This window comes from Pterocles gutturalis, unplaced genomic scaffold, assembly GCF_000699245.1.
Source record: "Pterocles gutturalis isolate BGI_N339 unplaced genomic scaffold, ASM69924v1 scaffold7550, whole genome shotgun sequence".
Lineage (NCBI taxonomy): Eukaryota > Metazoa > Chordata > Aves > Pterocliformes > Pteroclidae > Pterocles > Pterocles gutturalis.
This window is the reverse complement of record NW_010143333.1, coordinates 14,825-28,558: the sequence shown is the minus strand read 5'-3', so window position 1 is coordinate 28,558 and position 13,734 is coordinate 14,825. Positions and strand designations below refer to the sequence as shown.

Genomic DNA, 13,734 nt, shown 5'->3' with positions numbered 1-13,734 from the left:
GTTAATATTCAAGGAACACCTCCTCCAAGATCAGGAGTGATGCATCCCAAGAAAAAGTAAGTTGGGCAATAGTGCCAGGAGGCCTGCATGGATGAACAAGGAGCTCCTGGACAAACTCAAACACAAGAAGGAAGCCTACGGAGGGTGGAAGCAAGGGCAGGCAGCCTGGGAGGAATACAGAGAAACTGTCTTGAGCGTCAAGGGATCAGGTTAGGAAAGCTAAAGCCCTGACAGAATTAAATCTGGCCAGGGACGTCAAGGGCAATGAGAAGAGCTTCTATAGGTATGTCAATGATAAAGGAAGGCTAGCAAAAATGTGGGCCCTCTCCAGAAGGAAATGGGAGACCTGATAACCCAGTATATGGAGAAGACTGAGGTACTCAATGACTTTTGAATGGATTGAGGACAGCCCTGAGGAGAAGAACTTGGGGGTGTTGGTTGATGAGAAGCTCAACTTGACCCAGCAGTGTGCGCTGAAAAAAAGCCAACCGCATCCTGGGCTGCATCAAAAGAAGTGTGACCAGCAGGTCAAAGGAGGTGATTCTCCCCCTCTACTCTACCCTCGTGAGACCACACCTGGAGTACTGCATCCAGCTCTGGAGTCCTCAGCACAGGAAAGACACAGACCTCTTGGAGCAGGTCCAGAGGAGGGACATGAAGACAGTCACAGGGCTGGAACACCTCTCATATAAGGACAGGCTGAGAGAATTGGGGTTGTTTAGCCTGGAGAAGAGAAGGCTCCAGGGAGACCTTATAGCGGCCTTCCAATACTTAAAGGGGGCCTACAGGAGAGATGGGGAGGGACTCTTTATCAAGGAGTGTAGTGGTAGAATGAGGGGTAATGGCTTTAAACTGAAAGAGGGTAAAGCTATATTAGATATTAGGAAGATGTTTTTTCCTGTGAGGGTGGTGAGGCACCGCAACAGGTTGCCCAGAGAAGCTGTGGATGCCCCATCCCTGGAGGTGTTCAAGGCCAGGCTGGATGAAGCTTTGAGCAACCTGGTCTAGTGGAAGGTGTCCCTGCCCATGGCAGAGGGGTTGGAACTTGATGATCTTTAAGGTCCCTTCCAACCCAAACCATTCTATGATCCTATGAACATGGAGGAGTTGTCCAAATGGAAATTTATGCATACGTGTTATATGTGTATGAATTTGCATTTAGTTTCTGTGTGCGTAGTTGGTAATATAAACTGTGTCCTGTTACGAAACTTCTGTTAAAGGATACAAGAAGTCCTTCTGAGTAAGGAGGTGATGTAATGTAGCTGGCTAACCTCGTAAGAACTTGCTAGGTCAGTGTTTCAGTTTCCTCAAATCAAAAAGCCTTTAACAGACCTGTTTACTGATTGATGTACCCCATGGGATTAGGGGAATTACATGGGGAAGTTAATATCATACAAGATATTTGAAATTACTGAGAGCTTTGTGTTATCAAAATGTTTATTCCTATAAGCCACTTAGAGAGGAGGGTGAGGGAGGAGATCTCAGGGTAGAGAAGTTGATTGTTTACTTGCATGAATGCTTGGGGAATTCGTCACGTTGAGAAAATATTTATTGAAAATAGTTTTGTTCACTGTGATGCTTCACCACCTTCTCTTGCAAAATTGCTGTGCATCTGTCTCCTCTCTCAAAGTCAGCTACTAAAAATTCCTTACTGCTGGTGTTATGTGCCCCCAATGAGGTTCTTGTCTAAATAGTTCCAGTACCACCAGAATAAAAACTGCATTGTAAAAAAAAGACCTGTTGACATTGTTATTTGTGAATTCACATAAATGCATGTGTACCACGAATAGTTATTTAGTTTGCTATGCAGTTGGGCATTTCAGATAACAGCATGGCATTTGAGTACATTTGGTATGGAGATACATCAGCTGTTTGCTTCAGGCCACAGATGGTCAAACTTGTTAAGCAGCATTTTACTATTGTCTAGTATTTAATAGATTGGAGGATTTATGGGTTAAGAAGCAATATGACTTTTGTTCCTAGCGTTATTCTACAACAGTATAAGGGTAGGCTGGAGGTTGCCTTGCGCTATTGGAAAAGGCTGATCTTGACTTGAAGCCTGAAGAACTGTGTACTTTCCTTATTACCGTATGACTTTTTGCAGATTATTTCCAATATTGGCATACTAGCTTCCTCATTTCCAGAATTTTAGAGAACTGGTCTGCTTCATGAGAATATGAGGCAAAACTAATTTGAACATGTAAGGTACTCAATTAACATTTTCTGTAATTTAAAGACATAAATTACTAGAAACTGTAAGGTGGTAGAAAACAGAATAACTATGTGTTATATTTTACCTGGAAGCCAATAATGGAATTAACGTCTCTGGTTTTTGGTTCATTCTGCAGAAGTTTTGGGGGGCGGGGGAGGATGTGGGGTGTGTGTTCAAGATGCAAAACAAAATGGGGGAGGAGGAGGGAACATCACATTCCCGTATTTGGTTTGCAAAAAAGTTGGCCTGTTAATTACCATCATGCTGGCAGAAAGAATCTTTAGAATGCAATTGATTTTTCATTGTTTTTGCAGGAAGATTATGATTTCAACTTTTTTCTGTTCCTAAATACTTCTCAATAGGTTTCTAAGTTGCTTCCCCTAGGAAAAATGAACAGTTTAAGATGATTTATGAAAATTGCAATCTGTTGGTCACTTGAAGTAGAATATCAACTTGGTCAGGACTATTTGTCCTGTTTTTCTTTCTGTACCTTAAGGAATTGCATTTAATAGACTGAGATTTACTGCTTTTTGTATTCACAGGACTGTGCTAAAGAATAATGACTTGAGATCAAGACAAGAATTAACTACTCACCTCACCAATCAGTGGCCTTCACCAGGAGCTCTTGATGTCAATGCTGTTGCCTTGGACACTCTACTCTATAGAAAGCACAATCAACAATGGGATGAGTGAGCTGAATATTTTTTTTTATTCACCTTTAGAGAAACAGGAAAACTCAAAATGATACGTTTCCCTTGTCATACTTTTGAATGTATCCTACTGGAATTACCTGTTACAATGTACAAGGATCAGCTGTCAGAAAAAATCCGTTTCTTTCACTTGCCATAAAAATTTCCTCCCTTTGGATTAATTAAAAAAAAAAAAAAGAAAGAAAGAAAGAAAAGCATTTAGAAAAAACTGTGTTTTAGGAAATAAACAAGTAAAGAGAGTATTTAAGAGAAGAAAAATTAACTGCCTGGGTTTTATTTTTAGAAAACTGTTAAAGGAGAATTGAAGATATCTAGTTAGATCTTTAAATGTGTTACTATTAAATATTACTTGCTTTGCAGGAAAAGTTTTCAAAGTCTGGACCAGCTTTCAGCAGAAGTTAGTCTTTCTCAATCCTCTCTGGATCCAGGCCACTCCCAAGATGGAAAGCAGGATGGAATGAACTTGTTAAATGAAGGTACAGAGCCAGTCTAGTGGCTTCATTTTATTTGGTTCTTCATAGCTCTGATCTTCAGTCCCTGTGAGATGAATTTTCAGTGTGAACAAAATGTGCATTGAACAGCATATGTTTTCATTGTTATGCAAATTGTTTCAGTTTCCCTAAGCACTACACTTTGTCAAGTTGCCCCACACCCCCAATAATTATAAGACTTCATGCTGCATTTAAATCTAAGCTTCAAGTATGTTGCATATCTTCCTTCTCCATCAAAGAACCAGGGACAGCTCATCTACAAGGAACATCTTCTACCATCTTTCTGCTATAATTAACTCAAATCTTTGAAGTTTCCTTTTTTGTTTCTTAAAAGAGATTAAAGGCAGTGGATTTACACCTACTACTGTCATTCTTGCATCTTGCATTCAACATTTATCTGTGGAGATGCAGCCTGACAGTGTTTCTCTTAATACGCAGAGAAGAAAATGATAATAAACCATATTAGTATATGAGTTTAATACACACACACACCCCCCCTCTCAAAATCTGTACGCTTATCGCAGTTTACCTGCTCCATCTTGTGGGCAATTGTGAAAAGCAGAAAAATGCTGGAAGACTTCTGAACTAGTAATATTTTGGGTACAGAACATAAATTGCTATAAAAATCCTGTTTGTATCTTGTCAGTTGTTAACTTTAAATAGACTTGACGGTACAGAGCCTTAGTAGCTCATAACTGTAAAATTTCTTAGTTTTAAAATATCAGAGATGTAAAATTTAGAACTTTTAAAAAAACTGTAAGCAGTCTTAAAATGTACATTATTTCAAGTTAGCTTAGAGAAGATGAAATAGAAGCAGCCTGGCTATTATAAAGAAAGTTCTTGTGCAGATCTACTTTCAACTGCTTTTTTACAATATTAGTCCTTTGAAGTTATGCTTTGTTTTATTTTCTGTAAAGTAAGGTCTCAGAAAACAACTGATAACAATAGTTTAGGTTTCAATTTCAAGACTCTGTCGCTAAAGGTAGCATAACATCTGACTTCTAAGCTAGTGAGGTTCATCAGTACCTGAGCTTTCATATAATTTTGTAAAACACAGCATGTGATCCTGCTGTTAAAATACCTCTGGTCTAACTCCCAGTATGGCAGTTTTAATTAAAAGATGATTAGTAGTAAACTTTTGCTTTACTGTTAAGCCCCCTCATGTAGTCAGATTTCTAGCTTCACACTTGTTGAAATCAAGGGCTGTGCCCAAACAGTGTTACACTGTTCTTTGTGTGTTTTATGTCCTCAAATTGCATGTCCTCTTTAAAGGGTAGTTTTTATGGGAATAAATATTTTTCTAAAAGTGAAGACTCTGTAAGAGCTAGTTTAGTTCATTCTTTAGGGAAAGCTATTCAGTCACTTGAAAAAAGCTCAGTAGAGGTGAGACCTAAAATCTACTGGAAACTGCTAGTAAGACCCATAAATGAAGCAAGAGAACTACATGTCACTTTTTTTTTTTCATAATGAATTGTTGGGCAGTGCATGGTTTGTGTTGTTTGGTTTTTTTCTTACATCCTTCTCATGAGAATAAAACTTTTCTGTCAGGAACAGGAGACACAACTTTAAGAAATGAATTTTAAAAATGCTAGTAGACTGTCTTATCAATAAAATCTTGTGCCTGTGACCTTTAAAAGTTGATTTTAATCTCTAATTTAAGGTGATCTTTTCTATTCTGCAAGTGAGCCAGGAGTATGAAATAAGGAGATGCGAGTAGATTAAATTCTTTATAGTGTAATTTATTAGCAGAGTTGGCACAAAATGACTTGAACATATATTCTGAGAAGGGAAGACATAAATAGAAAAATTGTCCAATGCAGTCTTATACCTATGGATATGTGTCTTGTTAACAGGGCAGATACTTGCACTGCCCCTCCTACACTGTAGGGCTTTTTCCAGTGGTTGAAGCCTAATGCACTTCAAGTTACCAAGGACTAAAAACCCAAACATGTTTGTTTTTAAAGAGACATATCCTGAGCCCAGTTAATTCTACTTCTTTCTCAGGGATTCCAAATTAGATCTTTGGTACTGACGTTGTATTGGTAACATCACTTCCATTTATATATAATGTACTCGACTAAAAATGGTGCTTGAATTAGTCACTTCTGTTCACTGCGTAGTCAGTGGAGCCCCCTAATCTCCCTCTGTAGGAGACTGACTACAGCCCAGCCTGTAGTGCAGGAGCAGGGAGCTCTTCCACCTGGACAGGGAAGGTATGGCATAAATTCCCTCATTCTTTTGTGGTCAGGTCACCTCATGCTGTAAAAATGATAAGCTTAATTCTTGTTTTTCTTAACAGGGAAGGAAGACACTCCATCATTGCTTGGTCTTTGTGGCTCTCTTACTTCAGTAGCAAGCTACAAATCTCTTACAAGTCTGAAATCAAGTGAATATCTTGCAAGTCCCACAACAGAGATGACAAGTCCAGGCTTAACACCATCTTGAGATACACAGAAGAAGGAAGAGCTTTGTGTTGTATGCATTTGGTTTATGTTCCATAAAATGACTTGCAATGAAGACTGCTAGTTCTAATTTTTAAAACGAACTGCTTTATTTTTTTCTTTTCATTGTTACCTGTTTAATTTGCAAATTCTGTCAGTTTTCATTCAAACATTTTTTTCCCCCCAAGGACTTTTCTGATTTTCTATTTTATGCTTAAATTATTTAAAGCTCTTTGTCTCTTGGTCAGGTACAGGACATATAATCTGATGCTTATGACTGATTTTTAAAATGAAACAGTTGGAAATCAGTCCCCTACTTAACTGCCATGACCTTTATTTCTCCTTGCAATGGCCTGGCCCTACTCTAGCCATGGTGCTTCTCTGCAGTGCTTTAAATATCTATCAACTCTTGCAGAACAGGCAGGGAATCCCTAACAACAGTCTTTGCAGGTAAATAAATATTTTACCTACAAATCGTGCTTTTCATCTGTGTGTGTTGCATAGGATTTGAAACAGCGTATTGAACCTATCAGCAGCTCTTCTCAACTTGACTCCATGTTAGATTTTGTATTCCTGTTAGTATCATGGCACTTAGGAGACGGCTGAATTGCACTGAAGAATCGCACTGAAACACTCTTACTAATTCTTGAAGTTGCATGTGAATAACAAATGTAAGTTGATCATCTAAATCATTTGACCATTTGTAAATGTTGAGGAAACTCACTAAATGCTTTTGAGTGATATGAGTTACAGATAATCAAACATTGCGTGAGAAATTTCCTGGTTTATTGGCCTTGCTGGAAAGATGGGGACTAAGGATGGTGGGGTTAGCACCTTGGGAAGTTTGAATTGTGTGTTTTTTGGCAAGATCCCCAGGAGAATAAAAAAGGGGAAACAAAGACAATGTAATGACAGTATTATCATGTTAAAGATTTTTCTCATTCCGTAGTAGTGCAATAGGTATTTTTCTTGATTAGGTAATATGGCAGAACTTATTTAAGTCTGTTTTCTCAAATTATTTGCCATTGATTTAAAATACTGATAGAAAAAAAAGGAGACCTTTTTTTAAATGAAATTAACTTTCCAGATTACCCTACAGTTTCAAAGTTTGCAAATTTATTTTTAGATTGCAAACTATATTCTTAATTCTTTGTAAGATACAATGGATCCTTTATCTATGAATTTTGCTAATCAAGGTAACGCTTATCAGTATGATTAACTTTTTAAACAAAACTTAAATGCATGTAAGTACATTGTATTTATAAGTGCTAGGGAAAATGCTTTTTTGTGCCAAAGAAGTTTCATAAATTGTTTACATGAGTAGCTGCAATACAAGACAGATTTTTAATTATTGCTTACTCTTAGGTGTTTACAGTATGTCACTACACTCTGTACGGTTAATTTGCCTTTTGTAATGGTACCTTGGCACTACTACTATAATCTGGTCATTTTAGGGTGGGCTTGAAAGAAAAGAGGATTCATTCTTATCTTTACTAAAAACTACAGGGAATGTTTAGCCTTTGTAAGTAGGAGGCTACACATCTCTGGAATGCAAGGCACTGTTGGATTCAGCTGGAGGAGGTTCAAGACACATCTCAACTCTCTAGTCCACAGTGCTGCAGGTCATTGCATCCATGGCAGGGTAAACAACTACTGATGCTATTTTAATGCAGATTTTTAAAGCAGCTTAGCAAAATCCACCAGACCTTGTCTTTCAAGCCCTCAAATACACATTCATTTAATTTATCTGGAATAAACTCTGACATTAAGTCCTTTCATACACTGTCAGAATGTCCATTACTTCATGTAACTTTTTTTTTATCTTATCACATTAAGCACATGTTCTCTCTCATGGTGGTTGAGTACCATTATTAAATACTAATTTGTAAATTAGAGATACATTTTTACTACAAATACAGTGAGGGAATCCGGATTCCACAAGTTAACATTCTACATCAAGGTACAGTGATTTACTCGGTCTTGTTTGCTCTTAAACACTTCTCCCACTGCATCAGTATTTTGGAGGGGGCTATAATCATGATCTTCAGTCATGTTCGCTGATGGCTCTTTTCTTGGAGCTACTGGTGTGAATTCATGTGTCATTTAACTGAAGTCTTTTATGTAGTCTGACACCACTGTGGGTTTCTGGGTGTCATTTTGTGCATGGGAAATGAGTTATGTGTGTCTTTCTCAAATCTAAACATTAATAATTTTTCAAAAAAATTGAAAAAAATGCCAGTATGTTTTGTTGCCTTGATGTTCCATAAATGTGGCATGTAAATTAAACATTTTGTATCATCACTAATTACTATTTTTTGTCTGTATTTTAATTATACACGATAAAATAAGACCATTCAGAAAACTACAGTATTACTGAGCTTATAGCAAATACTTTTCTTGCAAAACAGGGAGTTTGTTTTTGTTGCTGTATTTCATTCAATGTGGTCCAAGATCCACTGCTACTACTTTCTTTCTCTTAGGCCTTACTTTGAGTTTCTAGTGCAAAATTTCTTTGAAAAATCACAATGCAGGAACAGTGTCAAGTATCTTTTATGGTAATACCTCTTGCTTGCACTGTATGCTGTAACTTCGTACCTAATGTCTTTATAACTAGAGCATTTTTCAGTGTGTGATGAATTCTCACCAAGGCCAAACACATGCTGGGATACCCTCTTCATAAAAGAACAAGACTGAAGTCCATTTCTTAGGTAAAGCACACCCCAAAGTTGGTGTCTTAATCACGTGACTACTGAGTTGCTTTTGTACCAGCACACCCCCTCATTAAAATACACAAAAAATAAAATTCAACCACTTTATTGAAAATGCATGAGAGAAGGGATATAAAAATAATCATAATAAAAAAAACCACATTCAGACAAAGCTCTGATTCAGTAAATCAAGTGTCTAGGGCCAAGGGCGATGCTGCAACTCTTCATACCACATGCATTGCAGCACACTGTAGCAGACAGCGTCTGTGCCTACAGTAGAGAACTAAATGTGCTCTTGCCTTCAGATAGGTACACATGTGAGTCAAACGGGCATGGAGCCACCTCCGTTTATGCCAGCAAACTTGGCCTTCAACAGGCAGGTGATGGCAGACAAACTGTGTATGGGGAGTGTTCCCCAGCAGGCAGCCTGGCCCTGCCTTGGAGCTTTGTGACAGTGACAGCTTGCACCTCCAAAAAAAAGTGAGGGAGCACTCCTCCAGAACATCAGTGCCTGCGTGTGTTTCAACTTCTTAAAGCATTCCCTTAAACTAAAAAGCCACTGCAGCACCTGTCACTGTATTCACCATGCTCTCAAGGTTTCTAACGAGCACGATGTACCTTTTTCCCAGTTTGACCTAAAGCACTTTTCATTTTAAATAAACCTGAGAAGCCAAAGGCTATTATAACATGCACTTACACAAAACATAGAGCTGCAAAGACCAAACATGCCCAAAATTAAACATGTATTAAGTGAGAATAAATAATCCTTTAATGAATTAAGTCCCTATCAACCTCCTTATGGAGGAATAATCATATAATACAATTGGAAGCCTAAAACATTTTCTGAATAGAATTTTAAATACTCAACAAAAATGTTTAGTCATACTGAAAATTAACACAGTGACAATGGTTATTCTTCATTGCTCTGTCCAGCCTCAATTTTTTTCTCTTTTAATCATCATGGAAGAACAGTCAGAGCACCTTCCCCCCACCCCCCCCCTTTCTTTTCTTTCTAGCTGCAAGAGAAGTCACAAAATCTTCAATGATAGTTTAAGGGTCATGTATATTTTCTCAGTCTTAAGAAAAGATAAAAAGTGAATTCATCCTTTGTGAAACAGTTAAAAATGAAGCTGTATTTACTTACCAAATGTAATGCCAGAAATTCACTGGGAAGTCTAGAAAATGCCTTGATAGATTGAAATATGGCACAATAATTTTCACTATATATTTTGACTTCACACAATCTGATGAAGGAGAATTAAGGACGTTGGTTCATTTTTCCATTTAAATTAGAAAAGAAAGACTTTCCATATTCATATGTGCTGATCATTATAGCACAAGCAGGAGCAACTTTAAACAACCGTGGAACAATACCTGCCCGGAAGAGAAAGGAAAGTATTCACTATCATTTGTTTTTGGACTGAAGTGCAGTCGTACCATTTAGTGGTCACAATATATTGACACCATAGTATATCAGTGTAGAACTGGGATTCTACCTATCCAAGATACCGAAATTACTAGCTGTAGGCATTACCACTGTAGTAACCTTATGCGCTCACCTGTGCCATCCTGTGTCGCCCGCCTGCCACAAGTCCACTATGTCTCTGCCCCCTTTGTCTCTCCACAGAGGTGGACCACCTCCATCTGCAGGGCTACTTTGCTCCAGCTCAGCAGAGGTGGCCTGGGGGCAGACTGTGTGCCTTCCCCTAAATGTCAGTGGGAACTTGCTGCTCATGTGGGACAAGTTGAGGTTCAGGAAGCCCTGAATCTCAAAATGGATAAAGTTAGGGAGGAAAGGGGTCAAGTACGATGCTGGGCTGTACCCTCTGCCGTAGGTATGTGTCTCAGCCTTTCAAGCCAACTGTTAAGTAAAAAGTGTGATTCCCCTGCCACTATCTTGAGACCTACAGCCACCTTAACTAAAGTGGAAGGACGCATGTGTAAATGATAGAATTTAGGCATTAAACGTCTCCCATTACAATTAACTTGGTCTTGTTAGTGGAGTTTAGAAAGTGATTCAGCTTACCTAGAGGTAGGAAAATGAGGCTGAATCCACTTGTCTACACACAGCCATCTACTTCCATTTGAAATGCAAAGACATCTGCATGGAGCTAGCGCAGATGGCACATGACCTATGGAAAACTTGTGTCCCTTTGGAACAGGAGCAGGAAGCCAGACAGAATATCCCCAAGTCATCTCGCCTCCACGTGGGAGACTGAACTGAGATATTGGCTGACCAAGGGAACATCTGTACACACTGTTACCCACATGTCAAGACCTAAATGTAGGTATCCTAACCTATGAACTACATTCCACCCAAAAGATTTAATAATATTGATACTTTGTGGTGTCTTGCATTCTGCTGGCATCAGTGCTCTGAAACATACAAATCCTGTTACCCAGCTATGTCATCACCCTACAGCAAGTAAACCAATTTAATCTCTTTCAGCAAACACACACGTCTTGCAAGTCTTCGACTGTGTAGCCATTCACACAAGGAATGCCAATGAACCAATGCAGTGCTGTTGAGACTGGCAAGTATCCTGGGTCTGAAGCATCTCTTGCAGTTGTTCATTTAAGCATGAACTACTATAGGTTTTTATCTCAATATCACTTTTATCTCAGTATCTTGTCATTTCCTCCTCCTTTGCATTACAAAGGAATTTTGTGCATGGCAACAAAGAGCCACTCAACAGAACAGGACAACAGCAGTCTCACCCACCATGTAGGCTTGCTGAGGACAGAAAGACATGGGAATCTCTTCCCCTAAAGGCTGGGAGAAGGGCACTGGGGGGAGGTGAACTACACGTACTGGGGAAGTAAGAAAGCTCAGGGAGATGAGCATCTTGAGGTGGACACACAGGAAGTAAAGAGCACTGTGTGACTGAGCATTTTACAGACATTCAAGGTTGGACTTTCCATCTCCAGTTGTCATACATAGAAAAGATATTCAAAAGAAAAACACTTTCAAAACAGTTTAGTTAAGAAGTGATATTGTTTCAGTCCAGTGATACTTGGGCTAGTAAATTATTTATAGAACTACCTGAATGTACATATTCAGTGAAGGCAAAGTTTCACCCCCAGGTAAAATTTACTTTTGTTTGATGAATGATAGCAGTTACTCACAAAAAAGATATGAACCAGTAATTAGAATTCTTGAACATTCACACAATGAATATCCATTTGCACTGTCATGTGAGGCTGGAGACTCTTATTCTCTCAGTTCCTGTCAGATGTGGCGGCAACCACAGATTGCCTGCATGCATACTTGGGTATGCAGCATGGGAAATGCCTAGCCCCACCTGAGCTTCCTCTTAATTCCCACTCAGCCACAATACAAAAAAGGGGGAGAAGGTAGATAGCGAGTGCACAGGTGGACGGCAGGTCTCAAAGAACTCCATTAACCGATAATCACAGCACAGCACATGAGCACTCCCAAAATGTAACACAGTAACCTCCATATTCATATCTACTTGGATATGAATTGTGCACTGATCAGTGTGAAGCAAAACTTAAAAGCATTCACTATGAAATGCATTTCTTTGAATGGTGGAAGAATGTTTAGTTATAAATAGGTTGGAGAAACTAGGAACCTCATACCAAGCCATCATTCAGGAAAAATACTCTATTTCATTTGTCTAATTGACATATCTTCTAGTCTTCTGTAAAAAACCACATCAAAGTCCAGCTTAAAATGACTGCATCATAGGATAGATGGAATCTATCCTGGGCCTAGTATTCCACAGGACAATAACAGTATTTTATTATGGGAATTCTACTTCAAAATATCTATCCCATACTCAGACTTCATGGGTTCTCAATAATGTATCTTCTTCAAAGACTACAAAGGGAGACAGAAAAATACCAGTGAAGCTTAAGCTCTGTTTCTGAGACAGAAAGAACCAAAAAAGTTGAGTATAGAAAATAGTATGAGATGGGGAACAAAAATTAGGATGGCTATTCCTAAATATAGGTGCTGCAACAGTACTGACTGGAAATTTTTAGCCCTGGACTAAAAACTGCATCTAAGAAACTTTCTCAGTCTAGAAACACCTCCATGCTGTAGCTTCCAAACCTACAGTCCATTAAATTTCCTTTGTACCAATTCTTTCTGAAAAAAACCCAAGCATTACAGTTTAAGAAATCAACAAATTATTCAAATTTGAAAAAACCTATTTCCTCAACGGAACCTTTTCCCACCATTTTTAATTGCAAATACAGCTGTATCTGTCAAACCCAAGCCCTCTATTTTTTAAATAAATCATGTCCAGTTTGGACAGCTGTAGTTTAGTAATTTGTGAAGAGATTACCAGAATTCTCTCTGGATATATGCATGTCTGTTGCTTTATATATGAAAACTATTACATAACTGACACTGTTCACAGAGATGGAAATATTATATAATTTATCCATGTTAACATCGATAACAATTGTTACTCATTTAAAAACTTCCTCTCTAGTCTTAGTTTTTTTAGAAAGATCAAAAGATTTACCAGCAAATAATCCAGCAATCCCATTTTTAGTGACAATTTTCCTCATAACTGCCCAGGTTGATGTACAGTCCCTCTGTGGAACTCAATATAGTACAAAAAACCAGTGAATTAAGCAATATATACAATGCCACAGAAAATATTTTTAGCAATTAGAGAGAGTCACTTCAGATGTAATTATTAGGTTTAATTAATTTTTTTGTTACTTTTATCCATACTATTTACACAGGATGTCAAATTCATACAGTATTCAAATGCATACAATATTCAAGTCAAAATAGCATGACATGGAAAAACCTGTAGTAATGCCTGGAGTAAGACGTATGAACAGAGACAATATTCCTTTCTAGGGCAACAGATGTAGCTGAAGAAAGTCAACTAGCTTTCAAATGAGCCTCTCCATGTCACTTTGTACATGCAGCTAAAGATCATCACAACAGCCTCACTGCAGCAGCATCAAGAAGCAATCTCCATTGCAGACATCTGCAACTGTTTTAAATGGAGGAATTTTTTTGTGCTATTTCACTCTGCACATGCTGTTGTCATTGGTCCATAGTATGAAAGTGGCTAAGAAATTTTTTTCTATATGAAAGTTAAAACAGTTTCATAGAATCATAGAATGGCTAGGGTTGGAAAGGACCTTAAAGATCATCAAGTTCCAACTTGTTTTCAGTGTTTCATA

General features: G+C 38.2%; 2 protein-coding genes across 2 annotated transcripts in view; one reads left to right on the top strand and one right to left on the bottom strand.

Annotated features, from left to right (window-relative positions):
* Nucleotides 1-2,754: 2,754 nt before the first annotated feature.
* On the top strand, nt 2,755-6,180 carry LOC104469940 (RUN domain-containing protein 3B-like; the record flags this gene model as incomplete). The annotated part of the gene is made up of 3 exons (XM_010084688.1): nt 2,755-2,901; nt 3,283-3,398; nt 5,713-6,180. Coding segments are annotated over 3 exons (409 nt in total), but the record flags the coding sequence as incomplete, so codon positions are not given.
* A 3,640-nt stretch (nt 6,181-9,820) lies between these two features.
* The window catches only part of SLC25A40 (solute carrier family 25, member 40), a 17,697-nt gene continuing 13,783 nt past the window's right edge, over nt 9,821-13,734 (bottom strand). Inside the window, exons 9-10 of the mRNA XM_010084687.1 lie at nt 13,056-13,136; nt 9,821-9,936 (exon numbers count right to left, since the gene is read on the bottom strand). Of these exons, the coding sequence (XP_010082989.1) occupies nt 9,821-9,936; nt 13,056-13,136 (197 nt within the window). The remainder of the gene's footprint in view (nt 9,937-13,055; nt 13,137-13,734) is intronic.